The sequence below is a fragment of the Pyrgilauda ruficollis genome, unplaced genomic scaffold (genome assembly GCF_017590135.1).
Source record: "Pyrgilauda ruficollis isolate IOZ18807 unplaced genomic scaffold, ASM1759013v1 scaffold3, whole genome shotgun sequence".
NCBI lineage: Eukaryota > Metazoa > Chordata > Aves > Passeriformes > Passeridae > Pyrgilauda > Pyrgilauda ruficollis.
The window spans coordinates 7,341,810-7,363,780 of NW_024524377.1; the positions used below are offsets into that span (position 1 = coordinate 7,341,810).

Consider the following 21,971-nt stretch of genomic DNA (forward strand, 5'->3'; position numbering starts at 1 on the left):
AGGCTCTGCTAAAAAGTTCTTTCTCCACCTTAAAAGCTCCCTTTTAAGTAATGAAAGGCTGCAATAAGGTCTCCCCAGAGCCTTCTTTCTCTCTCATCCTGTTGGCATAGCAGAGATGTTCTAGCCCTTTGATAATTTTCCTTTCCTCCCCTGGAATTGCTCCAGCATATCCACATCCTTTTCATGTTGTGACCCCAGAGCTGGATGTAACACTGCAGGTGGGGTCACAGGGGAGTGGAGTGGAGGGGTAAAATCACCTCCCTCAACTGCTGCTTTGGATGCAGCCCAGTTTTCTCTCACTTGTGGATATTAAAATGTTCCAGGAGCTACAGTGCCCTGGGGTAACAGCAGTGGAAGGGCGCTGGAAGGACAAGGAAGTAGGGAGAAAGGACCAATATGAAAGAGGTGTTTGTAAAAGACAGTCAAAATGGAAAAAGAGAACAGAGCAAAGAGGGCATACAGGAAAAAAATTAAAAGTTTTCTAAGGAATGAGAAGGAGGAATTAGCCATCATTTAATTACCTTACTTTTGCCCTAGTCAGGAACACTGATTTGAAACCTTTTATTTGAAAGCGTTCAGTTGTGTGCACACAGATGTGCAAAAGGAGAGTTTTTTGACATTCCTCGAAGATCTCCAACTTTTGGTTCTTACTCAGTATCAATTTTAGGACTGCATGTGTGTTTGTTGAGTACTGACTTGAGTTCTTATAAAATGTTTGTAAGTAAAAAATTTTAAGCGAGCACACCAATTGTAGATGTTTACTATTAAAACTTTCTTTGTAGGTAATTGCACTTAAGAATGAACATTGAAGACAAGCTGGGAGGATTATTTCTTAAATGTGGTGGCATAGACCAGATGCAGTCATCCAGGGCTATGGTAGGGATGGGTGCAGTATCTGACCAGTCTGGAGTATCGAGAGAACGGCAAGAGGCAGTGCTTCAAGATCGGACTATGCCGCACCAAGAAATTCTTGCAACAGATGAAGTGTTACAGGAAAGTGAACTTCGACAGCAAGAGATGATTTCACATGATGAACTCATGGTCCATGAGGAGACGGTAAAAAATGATGATGAAATGGATGCACAAGATAGACTTCCTCAAGGGCTGCAGTATGCTGTTAATGTCCCTGTAAGCAATTTCTTTGTGAAATATTGGAGAGATTACTAGGAAGCTTGATCTGGTAGTCTGATCTACTCTGGCAAGAATCTATTAATTGCTTGTTTGGATTTTGATTATCAAAATATTTATGTCATTTGCCTCTGGCTGTGGATAAATTTTGCCAATTAAGTATAATCTTTAAGTTTCTGTTTTATAAATATTTTATAAGCAGGCTGTTACCGTAGAACTAAAGTGTTAAAATGTGCTCCTTTAAGGATATTTAATGTTCAGGGGTAACAACAAACTGGAATAAATAGCGTTATTAGAAGGTGCATACTGTTTATGCTGTTCATAGTACTGTTTAGTTGCTTTTGCTATAGGAAGCATCTTGTATGTTTTTAAGGTATGTGGACGCTTAGCAATTGCATTCACACTGCAGGTTGGACTGTGACACTTCATACATGACCATAAATATGCCCCTCCACGGAATCTCATAGAAGGCATACCTTGGCTTTCCCAGAGAGCATAGAGATGACTTCCTTTTGAAAACAGAGCATCTGTCTGTAATGCAGCACACCATCACTGTTACCCTTCAAACATAAAGGACAATCACCAGGACTATAAAAGTAGATAGCCTTATGCACGAAGAATAATCTTCAGAAACACAGCACTGTTAAAACACTACTCTGTTAGCTGTAGATGAGGTGGCTCAGGTGTTAGAAAAATGTAAGAGTATCATGGTCTTCATTAAAGTTCACATTAGATCGAGATTTTTAATTTTTTTTTTTTTCAAAAACTTCTTTGGAACTGTTCTTTTTTTTTTTTTTTCCTTAAAAATACTTCTATCTTAAATATATAATAAACTATTCCGTTAAATCTTATATTGACAACAGCACGGACTAAAGTAAAATAGGTATGAAAAACTGAATGGTTTTACAGATGGAAGTGATTTTAATATATGAAATGATCTCAAAATCACCACAGGTCAGGAAAAAAGACCTTGGGAGATGAATGAAAGGATACATCAAAATGTTACTGAGGAAATTAACTGTGCCCTTTTTATTTAAGATACATATTAATTCTTTCACTTAAATTTCTGAAAGAGTGAAGCCAGAAGATAATTCCCTTAGGAAAAGGTTTTCTGTTTCAGCAGTTTGTCATCTTCTAAAATTGAAAAATTGCTTTTCTGTAGTGAGAACCTTACCTGAAACTGGCACTTGGTATCTTAACAGATCAGTGTAAAGCAAGAAATTACCTTTACTGATGCATCTGAACAACAGAAACGAGACAAAAAACAAATACGAGAGCCAGTAGATTTGCAGAAAAAGAAGAAAAGAAAACAGCGTTCACCAGCAAAAGTAAGACATTGATTTGGCAAAACCAAGATTAAAAGGACCTGAAGATTTGGTTGACTATGACTAATTTCATTAGCATTTGAACTAGTTAGGCTGGAAATTGTTTGTTTGCTCAGTAAAGATGCAGTTCTGAAGTTCACCAGAGACCCAAAACAAAACTGATATAACAGTGTTTTTCTTTGAACTCCTTTTAGCAACATGAACTCTTGACATATTTTAACATCTGTCTCTCCAGGCAGTTCTCTCTCCAAATATTTTTTTTAAATTATGACTCAGTAGCTTTGTAGACCATTTATAAATCATTACTCTGTATCTATCTAATAATAGTTGTGCTTTTCTGTGAGCCTGATAATTTTATATGCTTCATGCATAGTAGTGAAAAGTTTTTAAAAAGAAAACTAAAATGGTAGTTTTGAAAATTCTAAAAAGCTTACTAATATATATAAAATAATTTACTGGTAGGGAAAATTCCTGTGGTCATAATCATCTTCATATATGTATTTATTTATATCAAAAGGTTCTTACCCTAGCTGCTGGTTTGTTACTTAAAAATTTGTTTTGTAGATCCATTCATGAGGACTATGTATCCCTGTATGTCTGAAAACAATTTTCTTCTTTTGAGAAGCACTTCAGATAAAACCAGAATCATTTCACCTCATGAGGTAGCAGTGTTACATCTTCTAGTAATTCCCCAAGTCAGTATTAATCTTCAGACTTAAAATAGAACATATGCAGGCTGCTCTGATAGAAGTAAATCAGTTATGTTATCACACAGCAGCATTAAAATAATCCTACTCAGAAATCAACCCAGACTGTTTGTACATTAAAGGAAAACTCACTGTAATACAAAGAAAATCTCCCAAACCTCCTTTTTGTTGCCCTGGGAGCAGGACCTTCCAGTCCTCCTCAAAGCACTGTCAAATAAGGTTGCACCTGTAGTATTCTTGGAAAGCTGAGAAATTGCTTCAGATTGGGTGTGGAAGCAAGTTCCAAATGCTGTGCATTTTTTTCTCACTTCTCCCTTTGAGAGAAAAAAGAGATCTAGGTTGAGTACATCCAGAGATCACTTCCATGGAAACATGGCAAGGTAGAAGAGGCGTGTGCCCCTCTTTCTACAGACGTGTACTTGCATGCTTCCTTTTTATCTCCCAGTCTGCCAGGATTAGTCTTTTGAGATGACAAAAGATTGAAAAATGATCAGGAGAATTGTTAAACAGGTTCTTTTTCAGTCTCTCTTCCCCTTTTTCAGACCTGTCAGAGTAGAAAGGCAGAGTAGAAAAAAGCTGAAGGACTGACCTAGGTGAGAACCTACTGCAGTTTCAGTATTTCCAGAGTAGTGGGGTTGATTTTCCATCCAAACAAGCAGCTGGAACTCTGACAAGTGGAAGTCAGTTAACATTCTGAAACGTTCTAAATTCTGTTTTATATCAATGCAGTAGTCAGGTAAGGAAGAAGTCATCAGGTATCATGACTCCTGTCTCCTGTTCCCTCTCCCACGCAGACACACACACGTGCACACACGGACACACACGCATGCGCACACACACACACGCACAAGCTTTTTTGTTGCTTTGGTTAGGGAAGCCGCTCTGACAAAGCTAACTCTCATCATTTAAGAGGTGGTAGATTAAGTAGAAGAGCCCAGGTTTAGGATAACCATGAAATTAAGTGTGTTTTTTGCACAATTATTTTAAAACTTCAATATAATATATGAAAAGCATTTCATAACATGTATTTAAATTTGTTTTAAAGACGCAGTTGCCTTCATCAGCTGGAAAATGTTACAGAACAGAGTCTTTACAATTGTCTCTCTCTGTGACTGGAGCTGTAACACACCAATCTTACAGACGTATGAATGTGCTTGTCCTTCAGAGTGAATGCACAAGAATTTGTTAGTCTGAGACTTTCACTCTTGTTTTGATGCAGGAGAATTAAAAATTAAGTAGATCTTACAGTATTTGCTACTATTTCAGAGATACTGTTTCAGTTATTGACTCTCTCTTTCTCATCACTGTCATTATCATAAAACCTAAAACGCTGTAGCTAATCAAACTGTAGATGTGTTTTCCCAGCATACTTTTATTTTTTTTAATAACAAGGGACTAAACTGTATTATTTAAGGTTCTTTAAGCTCTTCTTTATAGTTGTGTTTGCAGTTAAGCAAGATTTTATAAATGTAATTTGTTTACTGATTTTCTTATTCTCTTGCCAGAGATAGTAGAGATTTTGGGTTTTGGTTTAGTTTTCTATTTTTATTCTTTTTGACAAATTAGAAAAAACCTGTGATTAGTTTTATTGAATAAAGTAGATGTGGTGCATTTTTTAAATTTAAGTTTTTTTAACTTTATATGAAAATAGCGGCTTTGTTTGACAGCAAAGCAATTGAGTGTGGCAAGTTGAAGTCATCAAGGAGATGCTTTAATATGTATTTTAAGTGAGCAATACTTTATTGAGTGAAAAACCTGAAAGGGGAGAAGAATAATACTATTCTCTTGGCTGTTTGGCTTTGGGATTTTGGTTTTTAAAATATAATTTTACCTTTGAGACTACTGGTTTTATATAGATGTAGATAATATATGACTATTCTGGTTAAGATTTAATGACTTTTAGCGAACATTTAGAGTTGTGATTTGATAAAAAGAATTTAACTATTCACTTTTTCTTTAAAATACGATTGTCCATGGTTTAGTGCCCAGGAGTGGTGTGATGACTTTGCATCCTTTCCAACAGACGGACAAAATAAACAGTAGCTTATAAAGTGCCTCAGCTGTGCCTAGGGAAGCTCTGAGCTGATTTTCCATGAGCTGCCTTTATCTCTGTTCTGTTGAAATATCTCTTAATGCAACGAGACACAAGTTGGATTGGACTGCAATTGGAAATGTGTATTAGAAGCTTAACGCATAGTTTTGTAGAAATTAGCATTGTTTTACCTGAAATATTTACATTTTCTGCATCGAAAAAATTAATGTTTTTTTTTTTGTAGTTAATAAGACATCTTTAGAGGGTAGTGTGAGAACAAATTTTACTCTTTTTAAAATAGATCCTTACAATAAATGAGGATGGATCACTTGGTCTGAAAACCCACAAATCTCATGTTTGTGAGCATTGCAATGCTGCCTTTAGAACCAACTACCATTTACAGAGACATGTCTTCATTCATACAGGTACTGCTTGACTTCAAATTTGTCTTTTCTACTATATAAAGAGTTGTTTACTTATGTTAAAAATGTTTTCAGCTCTATGCGAATTTCAGTTTTAAGAGTGTAGCTAACTTGGCATCTAAGCTTAGAGATTCCATGCACCAAAGTGTCAAAAGAATATCAGAAAAAAAAAAAATCAACATATCTTTAATAAACCGAAGAGCTAACCGTTTACAAGGTTTCTTTTCTTTCTTTATCAGAAAGTAATGGGTTGACTTGTAGCCTAAGTGCCAAAAATTGACCCCTTTGTAAAATGTGCTGCAGCTGCTTATTTTCCTGATGAGGTATCTCTGTGTTTGGAGAAGTGAAAAAGGTACTTACTGTTATAATAGCTTGCCAGTATCCTGAATGCAGTCTATGCCAGCATCCTGATTGATCTTGCACTTGAGGAAATTACAGCCATTCCAGATCACTCTTCCGTGCTAGTCTTAATGTGACTCTTAGGATCATGGAGAGAACTCTGCAGTTCATGTACCTAGTAAGGCAAATGTTTTTTGGTATCAGGGTATTTTTGGAATTCGCTCAGATGCTGGTGTTTTTAATAGACATTTTAATATTCCTCAAAAATAGTTATCAGAAACAACAGTGTGTAGTTATTAACTTATGGATGTGGAATTATATTGTTCAAGGTGAAAAACCATTTCAGTGCAGTCAGTGCGACATGCGTTTCATACAGAAGTACCTGCTACAGAGGCATGAGAAGATTCATACTGGTGAGTATAGTGCCTTGAGTATCTTTACTGGCGTGCTTAAAATGTTTCCCCACTCAGGCAAGGTTTCTGGTAATAAATATGCAGCCAAAAACCCTGTCGTAGTTTGTTTTAATTTAACACATGTTACCAAGTTATAAAGCTTTTAAAAAGAAATTAGTTTTGTGCTTTCAACTTGTTCCACTTTCCTTTGGCTGTAAAATGAGTATGAAGTCCAGTAAGCAGATCTGAAAGTAGTTTTCTATAAATAACCCCAGAGCAGCAAATCCTGAAGTTTGTGCATTCATAAAAGTCAAAGTTCGTTAAGCAGTTCTGTCTTTTGTTGTATCAAGTTAATTCAGACATGGGGGACTTCCAAATTTCATTTCCATAGATTTATTTGTTTGTTTGTCTGTTTGTTTGTATTTGAATTTGATGGAAAAGTGCCAGGACTAAAATGGCCAAAATGCCTAACCCCAAAGGTATTAGTATCAGCTTTTCACTTTTTTTCTTCTTTTAGGTTTAATTCAGAACTGTTTTAAAAAGAAGAGTCTTAGTTTAAAAATATGCAGTATAGGTCAAATAAGGCTTTAAGCCAAAGCGAGTTAAAGTTTATATATGTTTATTTTTTCAATATTGTTGCACCACACAGAACCACATTCTTTAACAGGTTTGGTTTCATTGGGTTTTTGGCATTTTGGTGCATGGCCTTTCAATCCCTCTTTAAATATTTTGTAATATGGTCCCTTTTGGACTAGATGCCAATTTCTCAGCCTCTTTTTCAGAAAAGCAGAGCTGGTGAATGTGCACAGTGTTTCTTGGCTGTAGCATTTAAATGGATATGAAAGCTACTAACACGCAGTGCAGTGTGTGCATGTGTAAGGGTTGAGAGGGAGAAAAAACTCTGCAAAATGAATTTTCAGAGCAGTGTACAGGGAGTTACATGCACAAATGCCCTGTTGTTTATGGGATTTTTGTATCCTAGGTTGCCATGAGTCCAGACTAAGTAGGTTTCCTTCAGCCAGTCAGCCACAGAAGAGTCTTCCATTCTTCTGTCCAGTGTCTTTGTTCTGCTCCTAGTCTTTCCTCTGGCTCTGAATTGGTGAACCATGCTGCCTCCACTTTGTGTAGATACTTATTCTTGAAAAGAATGCTCATTCAGTCTCTTCCATCTATCTGCCCTCCAGCCCTCCCAAAAAGGCAAAAATTTAAGTGCAGTCTTCACATTTTTTAGAAAATTTTTCTTTTTTTTTTTTTCAAATGAGGATTATTCCCTGTACGTGGCTTTGAAAATGAGAGTCTGGGCAATATAGTTAATTAACACTTGACTGCAAATATTTTATAAATTGATTTAATTATCTTTTTAAATTTAGCTTCTAGCTCTAATAAGAAATCTGTGTCGATTGTGAGCTTTGGAGGGAGGGGGGTGGATGTGGTGGGATTGTAGGTTTTCATGCCAGCTCTTACATATGCTAGTCTTTGTTTAGCAGAGAAAAAGGTACCATTTAACTAATTAACCATATTTGACTTTTTTTAGATAACTGTGTTTCCTCCTTTCCTCAGCACCCTGAACTATAGTTCGGTGGTTTCTCAGAAAATAGAAGATGGTTTAAAGTGTGTTTAAATTGTTGAATTATGGATGTTTTCCTAGGTGACAGCTAGTAATGATTAGGAGAAAACACGTAAAACTCAGCTTCCAGGGGTGGCAGAATTTTTTTTTTGAAGGCTGTTTAGTTAACAAGAATTTAACTAGTGTTTAATTTTTGGCTTCACCCAGTTATAGTATAGCTAATTGGCACACTGCATACCTGTCTGTGCTTTCACCTCAATATGACAGTGCTCACTACTGGCCCTTAGCTGTTTGTGTAGTCACTCTGCTGTTCAGGGCTGTATAACTAAACCCATCCACAAAACCTGAATTTTCAACTTGATTCTCTAATGAGAAGGTGAGCAGTGGGTCTGTGTTTTACTTTGATAAAAGTAAAAATCTGTTTGTATTATTCATACCCTTAAAAAAAAAGTTTCATAACTTTATTCAGTACTTTTTAATTTTGCATTTTTATCTCCATGAATGACCACTTTTAGCACCAGCTTTTGGACAGTGTTCAAAGTGCTGATGTGGAACAGGAAATCTCTTACTCTTTTAAAGATTTTTATCAAATTTTCTAGTTTATTTTAAACCAATCAAAGAGAGTAGTAACAGGTAGAAGCCCCATTTTATGCCTGTTACAAGCCCCCAATTTACAGGTGCCTCAGCTGTTTCCAGTCTGATTTGACTTTAGTTCTCTGAACCACTCCTTCAAAGGAAATGTTGTGAGGCAGTTAGGAAGCAATCAATGAACAGCCTTATTCTGTGTAAATAATTAAACAGTTGCATCTAAAAGCAGACATTGCATTAATACAAAATTTGCTTATACTTGTGTGTAGAGGAGGGCAGCAGGGTTGGAACCCTGCTGCTAAACTTGTCCCTAATGGTACAGAAAATTGCTATTTTAGTTGTAAGAGAGGGAAGAGTCACTGGTATGCAAATATTTTCAGTTTACGAGGTTGGAGAAGATGCTGAATGTTCTTTTTTTTTTTCCTTTCAAATATGTCTACTTACTTTTTGCTTAGAGATGTTTCTATATACCTTACCCACTCATGCATTCATGTGTCCTAATTGTGTAAGCCACCCTACTTTCCATTTTAAACACAAAAACTAAGATTACATTAAAAAAAATAAAGCACCATTGGGGCTGACAATTCAAGTGCCTTCTTATTCAGTCATGCTGATTTTTTCATAGCCTTCTTTAGTATTTTATAATTGGTTTTTTGTCTGTTTAGACTTTAAAATGTCTGGCATTATAATTGTTACAGCCTTCATACACATAATATTTGTACTACACTGGATGAGTAGTTCTGTTGCTTGGTTTTAATAGATTGCCAACATAGACACAACACATGAGCTGTTTTCATAAATAATGCATTAATTGTTGTATTGTATTTTTAAATTTTGAGGGTTTTTTATACATCTGATTCTTTCTCACTGACCAAGACATTTCAGAAAAATGTGTCCTGGATTCTCCCTGCATTATCAAAAGACTGTTATTAATGGTCTCCTCCATTTGCAATAGATCCTGTCTGAAAAGTACAACAAAATTGCGGAAGGCATCTGAAGTTTTAGGCTTCTGCTAGGATGAAATTATTATTGGAAGCCTGTCTTTGTATTAATTTTTAATCTTTTCCTAAAATTATCTTCCATATGAAGATTAAAGCCAAAATTAAATATGGTGTCAGTTTCACAAAGGTTTTCTTAATCTTACTTTCAGAGTGTTCTGGAATTCTACTAAAAAATATTATTTTCTGTACTGTGCTGAGTTAACTCCAGGGCAGTGTCCCCAAATTCTTCTCCCTGCTGAGGCATGGCCAGCAGTGCATTTGTATGTGCCCTGAAAGTCTCCAGAATAGTTGGTGACTGTAATCCACCTAAAATCCACAGACCCCTGTTTGGCCCTGTTTAAGCCTTGAAATGGGAATAGGGAGCTGCAGAGTCTTCTGCCAGCAAATAGTCAGCTTGGGTAGCAAAATGTTAAGGAACTCTGTGTGCATTCACTTACAGAAATGAGTGTAAGGCTGCAGGTAAGTGCGTTAATGAAGTGTTCTGCGTTTCCTGGGATTGCAGGATGGCTCCTTAGAGGGCTGTTCAAGGCCAGAACAGGACTCAGCTCTCTTGTTTTAAGGCTCAGGATAGTTTTCAACCTAAACAGCCATTCCATTCTCTAAAATAAATCTGAGGTAGCATGAAAGCAAGCTTTGAAACAATGTAGGGAGAGTTGTTTGAAGGCGCAATTTAAAAAAAAAACCCAAAGTAGAATAGTGGAGCACAGGGAAAGAAAACAGTAAGTAGCAAGGTCTAAGCGGTAGTCGTCAGGAATGGAAGAGTCCCCATGTATCAAACAAGAACAATGAGGTCTAAAAGTCCTGTCTCAGCATCCTGAAAGTGGGAGGCAAGGATTGGAATTTGTTTCAGAAAGTCTGAACAGGCTTGTTGGGAGTAAGGCACCGTAGTTTTGAGGGTGCCTAACAAATAAAGAGAACATGAAGAACCTGGAGTTTGAAAGTGAAGAAATAGGCCAGAGGGGAGGATTTGCTTGTAGGCAGGATGAGAGGAAATGACATGATATGTGTTCCTAATTTACACATATTTCAAGGGATGTTGAAAAAAAGCACAAAATTTTATGGTGCTTATTAATAAGCAAGAAATGGTAAAGTTCTCTAAGTGAAGTGAAAGAAGAGATGTAGAATGCTGGGGTTATGAGCCTGTAGAAAAGGAACTGATGGAAGCTGAGAGATCTGAGGAGAGGAGATAATTTGATTTAGGAGAGAATAAATTGGAATAATTTCATCTGAGAAAGGGATTGGCTGAGAAGCCACATGGAGAGGTAAGAATTAATAATTCGAAATAGGACATAGGCTTACAAAGAGATAGATTTAGAAATTGCTTGGAATTAAGGAAGTTCAAACTCTGGGCATTAGTGATCTGACTGGGAGCACATGTGTGGCTGATACAGATATTTTCCATTCTAATCTCTATAAATACTGGAACTTTATTTTCAGGTACTGTATTCCCATTTGTAGAAGGATGTGGATAAATTTCTCTACTCTAAATGGAAAATACAAACTCTGTCAACATTTTAAATAATAAAATCTATTAATTTAAAGTTTTAAACTTGAACAATTAATTGTTGGTAATTCAACAGTTCATAATATAATTAGTAAGAATAAAACTACTTTAGAAAACAGCAGTAGTCTGCATAGTTCTGGAAACAAGACATAAATGGTTCATATCCCAAAAATCAGTGCAGTGCAGTACCCAGAATGAAAAGGGTCTTGACAGATGCTGCCAAGACAATCCTTGACCTCTATATCAGGCCAAAAGATTTCACAGTAAATACTAAGAGGAGAGATCACTGTTGTTCAGGGTGAGTTCTAGTAAATAATGGTGAAGTTGTATAAAAGCAGAACTAACTTTCAATGCATTTGAAATTTTTAGGTTTTGTCAGAGAAACCTAGGAAAAATATCAGAGGGAAGATGTAAGGCAAAAGTTAAAAGAAATAAAAATAGTTACTCCCTGCTCAGAAGGTATTGTTACAAGGTTTCTTTGTGAGGAAAAATAAGGGGGAGAACTGAAGCTGAATTCAGGGCAGTGCATCTTGTCTGAACGAGTATTTCCTGAAAGTAAAGAAAAAAACCCAGAAACCAAAACTAGCTGACAAAACAATCAAAATGAACCTGTAAGTTTGCAAGTGCTGGTTCTGCTACAGAGGTTTTCTTGGGTTTTGACTTAATTAAAAAAAATAAATTAATTAGTTCTTAAAAAAATTTGAAGTTTGGAAATGCATTAATTCCCTCCTGGTAGGGATGGGTTTGAGTTAATGATTTGGTGAGAGGATTGAGGTATTTTTATACAGTTGTCTGCCCTAAAAAAATGCATACTGTAGCAACAATTTAGGAAGACTGTCTTTGCAGTTCTTAATTTGTTAGGTGTTAGACATACCTGCACCTGCATTAGAAAGAGGAATAAGGATTTAGTTTTAAAGGTGGGGTTTTTTTTAGCATAAAAGCTTAAAATAATTTGAGGCATCAGCAACTGAGTATTGAAAAAATAGTGATGTAAGCAAGCCCTATGTTGTTTTTCAATAGCAATAAGCTAAATCCTCTTACTGCTTCTAATAGAGAATGTAGTATTTGACCTGGTAAGTTTATGGAAGAATATTGATTTATTCTTTTAGGTTAATATTGCTATGTGTTTTTTATCAGGTGAAAAGCCATTTCGTTGTGATGAATGTGGTATGAGGTTTATTCAGAAGTATCACATGGAAAGGCACAAAAGAACTCACAGTGGAGAGAAGCCTTACCAGTGTGAATATTGTTTGCAGGTAAGATGACTTAGTGAAATCTTCTGTGCTTGAAAGCCAAAACACCAGTCAATTTCCCAGTATTTCAGATGGGCCTTTCTCTGTTTTATACAAATAAATATATAATGAATGTTTTTTCAGTCAAGATGGGCTATCTTGGTGATGCAGAGTCACAGCAGGCTGGGGTTAATTTTATTGACTGTACGCTCTTGTTTGACACTTCATTAAAAATTGGTCAAGTGGGTGAATCATCAAGTAAATTTCTTAGAATGAAAGGTTTCTTTTCTTTCTGCTAACATATTTATTTAATAATGACGATGATGATGATGATAATAATACTCACCATAATTTTTTCCAGTATTTCTCCAGGACTGATCGTGTGCTGAAACACAAACGTATGTGCCATGAGAACCGCGAGAAGAAACCCAACAGAAGTGCCACCAAAGTTGGCTTTTTGCCATCGGAGGAAGATTCTGGTTTCTCTACGCCTCTGAAAGACAGCTCCTTGCCAAAGAAAAAAAGGCAGAAAACAGAGAAAACAAAATCTGGGGATAAGGAAAGTTCAGATAAATCAGAACACAAGAAGGACAAAAATGACTATTTGCCTTTGTACTCTTCTAGTACTAAAGTAAAAGATGAATATATGGTGGCAGAATATGCTGTTGAGATGCCACATTCTTCAGTCGGTGGGTCGCACTTAGAGGAAGCAAATTCTGGAGAAATACACCCACCAAAGCTCGTTCTCAAAAAGGTCAACAAGAGGAGTCTGAAGCAGCCACTTGAGCAAAGTCAAACCATTTCACCTTTATCTACATATGAAGACAGCAAGGTTTCGAAGTACACCTTCGATCTTGTGGATAAGCAAAGTTTACTGGACTCTGAAGGTAATGCTGACATTGATCAAGTCGACACATTACAGGAAGGGCCCAGTAAACCTGTTCACAGCAGCACTAATTATGATGATGCAATGCAGTTTTTGAAGAAAAAGAGGTATCTACAAGCAGCTAGTAACAACAGTCGAGAATATGCCTTGAATGTAAGTACCATAGCATCTCAACCTTCAGTAACACAGGCAGCTGTGGCCAGTGTCATTGATGAAACTGCTACAGCCTCAATACTAGACACACAGGCACTGAATGTTGAAATTAAAGGTAACCATGACAAAAATGTCATTCCAGATGAGGTACTGCAAACTCTGTTAGATCATTATTCTCACAAGGCTAATGGACAGCATGAGATCTCTTTCAGTGTGGCTGACACAGAAGTGACCTCTAGTATATCCATCAATTCCGCTGAAGTATCCGAGGTGACCCCATCTGAGACGGTTGGAACAAGCTCTCAAGCTTCCTCATCAGATAAAGCTAGTATGTTACAAGAATATTCAAAGTTTTTACAGCAAGCTTTGGACAGAACTAGCCAAAATGATGCCTATTTGAACAACCCGAGCCTTAATTTTGTGACTGATAACCAGACACTTACAACCCAGCCAGCATTTCCTTCCATGGAGAAGGTCTACACATCTATACCCGTCAATAGCTTTCGGTCGGGAATGAACTCTCCATTAAGAACAACTCCAGACAAGTCTCACTTTGGACTAATGGTTGGTGATTCTCAGCACCCTTTTCCCTTTTCAGGTGATGAGGCAAATCATTCTTCTTCCTCCTCTACACAGGACTTCTTGGATCAAGTAACTTCTCAGAAGAAAGCAGAGGCACAGTCTGTTCATCAAGCATATCAAATTAGCTCCTTTGAGCAGCCCTTTAGAGCTCAGTACCATGGGGCAAGAGCTGGAATATCCTCTCAGTTTAGCACTGCCAATGGACAGGTGAACCTTCGGGGACCAGGGACAAGTGCTGATTTCCCAGAATTTCCCTTGGTGAATGTAAATGATAGCAGAGCTGGGATGACTTCTTCACCTGATGCCACAACGGGCCAGACTTTTGGCTAAGAAATCTTTGTAAATAATACTGGCACTTTAGAACACATTTGTCAAAAGGGGGTTGCTCTGTATAAGATGGAGTTCTGTACAGCTTTTAAGAGCGCTATGTTAAAACAGAAGTAAGCTGATATTAGCAAGACCAATAACTGCTTCTTTTTTCTTTAATTTTTCTTTTTTAAAAATTTTTTTCATTAGCCATCAGTCATTGAACTGCCTGATGTTGGTGCCCCTATCAAAGGCAGTTTATTATTCATTTGTTTGAATCCAGAAAATATTTTACCTTCTATGAAATTTTAAAATAAACAAAATCCCCAGGTAAGACTTTCCCCCATGATTGTTTCCTTGCTGGTTTCCTTGTATGCTTTGGGAGGACAGTTTTTTGTCTGATACTATTCACATTGTCATTTCTAAGCTTGTCAGCATAGTTGTTGCTCTTCAGCAGGGAATCAACGTGTACTGAACACACAGAATAAACAAGTACGTTTTGGAAGTCAAACAAATATGCTTTAAAAGAAAGCATTTTCTAGAAAAATCTTCAGTCTCTCTCGAAAATAATTTTCGACCACGTGCCCTTTATTTCTGCTTTGCATTACCTTGAGTTGTGTTTGGAGGGAAAGAAAGTGAATTCTGATAGACTAACTCTACTATTTAAAAGTCTAATTAATTTAAAATACTTTAAACACTTTTTTAAGCAAAATGCCTAACTGCTAAAGCCTTTACTTCATTCCAGAAGTAATGTGTATTTCTTTGTACAGCTGAATCTAGATGTAACTTTTTAATGACTTTTTCATATGCAGAAACCAAGATTTTGAAGTTTTAGTTAAAATACTCTGTAGATGACATTCCCAATTGCAAAATGCTTACACAAACAGTGTATTCCAAGATTTAAAAGCTTAATTGTACCTTACCCTACATACTCATAACGATTAACATAGAGCACTTAGTCAACTTTATAGTTTTTGATTTCTCAAAAAATAAAACCATTTTTAGATGTTTAGGTTTGATACGGTTGCATCATTTTCATCTCATACAGCAGCTCCAGTAATTCTTTTCCATATACTTGAGATTGGGTATTTTTAGCTTCTGTAAAAACTGTTTTAATTCTCTGTCTAGAATTTTGACAATTCCAATTATTAAATTTATTGAAGTATCCCTGAAAGCTGAAGAAGTGGGCATTCAAATTCCCTATTTTTTAGTGTTTGCTTAGTAAAAGTCACTACAATTTTACCAACCCAAACTGGTGAATGATGCTAGTGAACAGGATTTCTTTTTCCGGCCTAGGAGAGTGATCAGAAGTTTTCATTGCATTTCACAGTATAAATAAACTGCAAAGTTTATCCCTGTACCATGAATATGTTTTTTTGAATAGTACTTTGTCTTGAAGTATACAGTATGGTACGATAAGTAGTTCTGTGTGCATTTTTAAGGTGGTAAGATTTGAGTAGCCTAACTATTGTGTAGTTTAAGTTAACAAGTTTCAGATTTTTGAACTGTATGTTCATTCTATTGCACCTTCCCTAAAGGGACACTGTCTGGTAGTTCAAGGCAGTTTAAGCCTCATGTAGGCTGATTAACCAGGGAAAAACACACACACACACACACACACACACACACACACACACACATACAGGTAGGTGTGTATATGGTGGTTTTAAAATAGGATTTCATCCAGGTTTTTACAGCACTGTTGCTAGCTAGTGTCTCTCAGATAAAGCCATCAGGTAGGAGAAAAGGCTGCATCTCAAGGGGCTAAAATATATCCTGTCTTTTAAGAAAGGACTTGAACAGGACCTAGAACAGTTCCCACGTCTTACCAAAGCAGTAGCAATATTTTTCTGAGTTTTCATTACCAGGAAACTGATCCCACTTTGTCTTTTCCCTTTTGGGAGCGCTACTACAGCACTAACTTCACTTGGTACAGTTGAGCGAGAAAGGGCATTTATTATCCTTAGCCTGCTTCTTCTATTGGCAAGAATACAGTTTATATAAACTAATTTCTTAATACTTTTGTATAAGAAAGCAGGCTCTTTTGATTTGTTGACCCTGTGTGTAATACAGTAAGGCATTTCAGCATGCTATGACTTACCAGTAATTTTGTCTGAATATTTGGCCACGACTTGAAAAGAGTGGGCATCAAGGGAGAAGAGTAAATTCCTTATGGATTATTAATGATACATGTAAAGAAATTTCTTTGAAAGAATATTTTTAAACTGATTTGTGGTCTCTCTGTTTTTTTTCCTTTATGGTCAGTTTGGTTTTTTGACTTTCCATTGTGTTGCACAGAAATAACATAAAGGGTCCCTATATCCCAGGAAACCACCTCTTGTAAGGCATACTTTGTTTTCAGTGTCCATTTCCATGACATCCTAGCTTGTGGTGCCTGAATAATACTGTGTTGGCACTTTTGTTCCTATGCCCTGATGTTGCAAGGAGATGGCAACTGTACTATTTGTTAAATATAGCAAGGAACAAAAGAAACAAACAAAAAAAGGCTGGGTTATTACTGTGTTACTGCACTGCTGTGGGCCCATAGGGAGGTAAGAGGGATAAAGCCTCCTTCTCCCTAAGGGGACTGACTCAGCTTTATTTAAAAAAAAGTTGCTGCATTGACACTCTGGTGTGAGAATGTGATTGAGGACTCGGAGGGAGTGGCTGTGCCCTGCCATTGTCACACTTGGGATCACTCCGAGGGTGTGTGAGGGAGCAGGCTGCTGCACAGACTGAAGGAACCTGCTCTTCCCTGCAGCCAAGCGGGGATCACCAGAGGAACTGCTGTTTCCTACATCACAGCTCATTCCCCAGCCTGCTGCTGAGCCGTTCCAGCTGCACCCTGTGCCTTAGGACAGGCTGTGAAGTCCCCTAAGCCACAGGACTGTCTTGTAGGGTTCTTCCACGTGTACAGTTAAAGCAGTGGTGTGGGTAGTTGATCTGCTGATGCTTGAAGCTTTCTGCACTGGAGGAGTTAGCCAAATGTACTGCTGTGATTTCCTGAGTCCATCCCCTTTTATCCTGGAATAAGTGTTTATGTAGCTCTGGGAGGTTTAGCTCTGTGAAAAGCTCTTGCTCGTTTAATAATGGCATTATTTAATAACGTTTTTCACTGCTCACATTTTGCTGCTTTTAATCTGCTGCAGATGCACACTCTTCGTGTTGATCTGGTCATTCTTGTTAGTTTTCTGTGTATGTGTGGAAAAAAGCAGCTTTGGTTGTCTGTTCTGTTCTTGTGCTGTCAGTATAAGGCTGGGGTGAGCGTGGAGATTCCCTTGAGCTAACAGCAGCCATTCCTACCAAAAGGTCATGTGAGCACCAGTTGTGTGTGTGTGTGTAAGGTGGAATTTTTGGGGATATCTACTAGTGGTAGCGCAATGATAATTTTGAAAAAGAAGAAATTGATGACATTAATTACCAAGCTCTCTCTTTCTCTCTACATGTATATGTATATATATGTATATATATACAAAATACATATATATATATATACACACACACACATGCACTTATTAATAGGCCATATTTTGGTCCTAAATTACTTGACAGTGTCCCTTTTAGCATGAATCTTTTGATATGTTTTGCCATTAATATAACAGACAATGAAGGAATCAGCTTGTAATGGTATACTAATAGGCATTTACATTTTCTTCATTTGATTTGAGAATGAATTAATCATAAATGACAAGTTTTGGGGAGAAGGATTAACCATGTGTATTACTGTATGTTGGTTTACGAATAACAACATAAACAATTTAAATTGGATGATAAAAGAACCATGTTTATGATCTTGTGTCTCCTAGTGTTGTCTTTAGGAAAATTGTGTTTCAAGAAAAAAATAGGACAAGAAAGTATTCATGTGAAATAACACTTGTATTATTTTTATATTGTACTTGTTGGGTTTTTGGATGATGGGAGCTTTTCATTGTTAATTGAGAAGTACAGTAAAATATTGCTAATTCGCTGACTTCTAAACAGAGCATCTGACAGGTTTCTACATCCCTCATGGTCCTTTCCCACCTCTCTGCAATGGTCTAAAAAGTACTGTAGCAAGGTCTCACACAATAATACTGTACTACTTCACCCAAGTATACTACAGCATCTCTATTAGTATACTAGGAGGTAGAAGGAGTATTGAAAACTAAATTGCAGTTGTCAAAATAAATTAACAAAGTACTTTTTGTGATGTGACATCCTTGCTTTTGTTGCCTGCTTCTTCACTGTTTTCAAAACTGTAATTTGTAAAGGGTTTCTAAGGCATTGCTGCAAATTATTGGGGTTCTGCTGTAACTTTTGGAGTTTATTCCGAAGTATTCGTGTTCTCCTATGAAAACTTTCCACCTGAACGGATACGTTATATTCCATGCTTGATCAGGATATTTTTATAGGATTTGTATCATGTCTAGTAACTATTTGAAATGAACCAGAATATTTGGATGAATTTACTCTGAATTTTGCAGCATTGGATTACATTATGTATGTATATTTGCTAACTAAATTTTCTTGGCTTTGAGAGCTTTGATTTTTGTTCTTTGTTTGCTTGTTTGAATACCATTACAAATCACAGGGAAAATCCTAATACTCCTGGGAATCCGTTTGGAAATGTTAACAGGCAGAAATATATTTATGCAGTTGGTACCAGTACACATGTGAACTTTCAAATTACATGGTTGGTACTGAAGCAAATGAATCATTTTACAGTTTCCTAGAGTTAAATGTCTTACTAAAATGAAGCCTTGTAACTTTGAAAGTTCATTGGACTTAGGGTAATGCATGTTTGTGTTAGGCATGTAATGCATTTAGCTGAAACTCACTTTGCAAAGAACAAGCACTAAGAAAGTATTACTGCTAATGAAAAGACATGTCTTTAATTTGAAATTTTAACTTCTGTTCAAGTACAATTTGCTTTGTGTCAGGGAAATAAATTTGTAGTCGCTTTTGCTCTACTCAACATACAAAACCTTCTGTTTCCTTTTTAAAATTACATCTTTTGGTAGGAAACACAAACTGAGGCAAGCAAACATTTCTAAGAGTTGTTTCTTGCTTTCCTTAATCCAATGGATGGAAAGGTAATATTGTGTAAACAACATTATTTTATTTTTTTATGCAATATCATGCTGTAAATATGATTTATCAAATAAGGATGTACCTATGATTGAATCTTTGATTCTGCACAGCTAGAGTTTATATATAAATATAAATGTGTCTTGACAATCAAGGACTTATGTCAGTCTTCCTTTATGACGTTTCTTATTGTTATGCATTCCATTTGTTTGACTTGAGTATTTGTATTGTCTGTAAAGTATGTAATGTTTTTATAGCTTGTTTAAAAACAAACAGAAAAGCCTGTAAATACGAACTGATCACAGTACTGCTCTGTTAGAAGGCATATGATGATGTACTGTTTGTAAGCAATAATACATGACAGTGCTAACTTGACAAGTAGCATAAGGATAAGTTCCAAAAATACCTTTGGGAGTTAATAGCCTTGTTTGAGTTAATGAATATTCTTAATCATTTTTTTATAAATAAATTCAGATGTCCTCCTGCTGGAATATAAACCATTGTTTACAGAGCACAATTTCAGTCACAGAGGGGACAGTCTTTAGATCTATGGCTTCGTCCACTTTGAGTGAGAAATGCATGGCTTGGCTGCACTTCTGCGAGACGAGGAAGACTGCTGAGGTTGAATAGCTGTGTCTCTAAAGGATCAGAGATACTATTCTGCTTCTGTGCTGATTCCTACCAGTTCCTCTACATAAATCTGGAGTCTTTATGTCCTGATACTGAACTGATGAGACTTGGGCCACCCATAGAAAGGAATAGTTCTCTTCTTATTTCATATGCAGATAAACAGTGAACTTTTGAGTCATCTCTTCCTTTGAGTTGCATATTTTTCAAATTATGAGATATGAGATGATAAGATGGGTTTATTCTGATAAACTAGATGTCAAACTTATAGTTTGAATTGAATAGGTATTAGACTGTACAGAGCAGCATATCAATTTGAACAGTCATCACTGCTTTAGAACCTCCCCCCCCAATTTATAAATGTATATGACCTACATTTTATAGAAAAGGAAATGTTTTTAAATGCTAGTCATTTATATAATATGTGCTTTGAAGGATTTGCTAGTCCACTTCTGTCACTTTTAGTACACTGGTATCTTTTATATGTAATGTATGCTTTTTATTATTATAATTATTATTATAATTATTATTATTGTAGACATTTCAGTAGGAGGAATTTTGCAACAGTATGAGGGGTTGAAATTTTCATTGTCAGAAATGAATTATACTGGACTTTGTCTGTGTAGTCTTGTCTTTCTTTAAATACTGTCTGGAAGGGAACTTGGTATTGAATAAAGCAAGTGACTTCCTTTTATTTTGAAGGCATACTATATAGTGCTGAATTGGATCTGAAAATATAATGGATTTGAAGACAGAGAAATTAGTACAAAACCTAGTGTACAGAAGAAATTGTCTTATGAAAAACCTGATGATATATATAGTGAAACACTGGTACAGTGAATTTCTGATATAGTGCTATTTTCCTGGAGTCCATATGCCTTCTTTGTATTTCAGTTAATAAAAAAAGGTAATTTGTATAGATAAATTTAGGATAATAGGTTTATTTCAATCATTATACAGTATTTCTTTATCCTACAACATCTATTCCGTCCCTTTATTATCAGACAAAAGACCATAGCCTGAATTCCATCAGTTGGAGTATGTATATATAGGTGAGAGATGGTTTTATAGGAACCTGGAAAGTATGAATTTACATATTCCTTATGTTTCTGACAGAAATCAGTATGTGAGTCTTTCATTATTGCTGTGAAATGAGGAATTTCCTGATACCAAGAAGAGAGTGAGTGTGAGTGAGTGTGTGTGTGTGTGTGAGTGTGAGTGTAGGTCCATAGAAGATGTTTGGGTCTTAAGGCCAAAATGATAAAAGTATAAAAGGATTTAATGTAGCTCAACACATGACTTACATTTAATATGTAAAAGAAACATTTAAATTTCATAACTCACAAAAAGACAAAAATAGTTTTGCAGGGAACAAAACTATTTGGATAGCAGGCTTGACCAAATGAATTTTTTTTTGGTTAAACTTGATATATTTTAAATGATTCTATTTCTGCCTTTATTTCTGCCCTAAAAGCAACTTAAAATATTTTGGGAGTTACTCTTCCTGTTCATTTGACTGTGAGTGTAATTTATATCATGGTTTACAAAATGTGGCATGAAGGATTGGATTGTTTTATCTGTATAATACAATGAAAGTTTGCTTTTTTTTTTTTACATAATCATGGTGAATGGTATTGTATTCTTAGACTGATTTATTCATTAAGTGACTTAATGAGTTTCATCACTTTTGACGTTATTGTTTTCTTATGGTTAACTTAGTCTTTTTGGGTTTATAATACCCTTCTATGTATTGTGATACTAAGGGAAGTTATGTTTTTGCTTTATTTTTAATTAAACTAATAGTTTGATAATTTATATTTGCAAATGATGCATTTTAAATGTGGTCACTTGCTGTTTGAAAAATAAAAATATAGAATACTGTTTTATGAATAGACTTAGCAGTATTTTTCATGTTAGATAATTTCAAACAAAATCTGCTTTCTTAATGAGACAGATGAAGGCATGTAAAGATACATATTGTGCAAGAACTGAAGTGGATACTTTTCAACAATTAAATGAAATATTTAAGTATTTGATTTGAAACACACAGAACTTATTTGGGTTTTCTTCTCCTTTGGATCTCATTGCCTCCTTTGATTATGGAAAATAGAAT

At 36.0% G+C, this 21,971-nt stretch overlaps 1 protein-coding gene across 4 annotated transcripts in view; it reads left to right on the top strand.

Annotated features, from left to right (window-relative positions):
* The window catches only part of ZNF148 (zinc finger protein 148), a 40,617-nt gene extending 20,065 nt beyond the window's left edge, over window positions 1-20,552 (top strand). For 2 of the 4 annotated variants that reach the window (XM_041473109.1, XM_041473108.1), the window contains exons 2-7: window positions 783-1,128; window positions 2,331-2,456; window positions 5,494-5,617; window positions 6,283-6,366; window positions 12,143-12,261; window positions 12,599-20,552. In XM_041473109.1, the coding sequence (XP_041329043.1) occupies window positions 799-1,128; window positions 2,331-2,456; window positions 5,494-5,617; window positions 6,283-6,366; window positions 12,143-12,261; window positions 12,599-14,188 (2,373 nt within the window). In that variant the 5' untranslated portion in view covers window positions 783-798 and the 3' untranslated portion in view covers window positions 14,189-20,552. The remainder of the gene's footprint in view (window positions 1-782; window positions 1,129-2,330; window positions 2,457-5,493; window positions 5,618-6,282; window positions 6,367-12,142; window positions 12,262-12,598) is intronic. The other 2 variants (XM_041473110.1, XM_041473111.1) reach the window with 2 other exon arrangements.
* The last annotated feature ends 1,419 nt before the right edge of the window (window positions 20,553-21,971 follow it).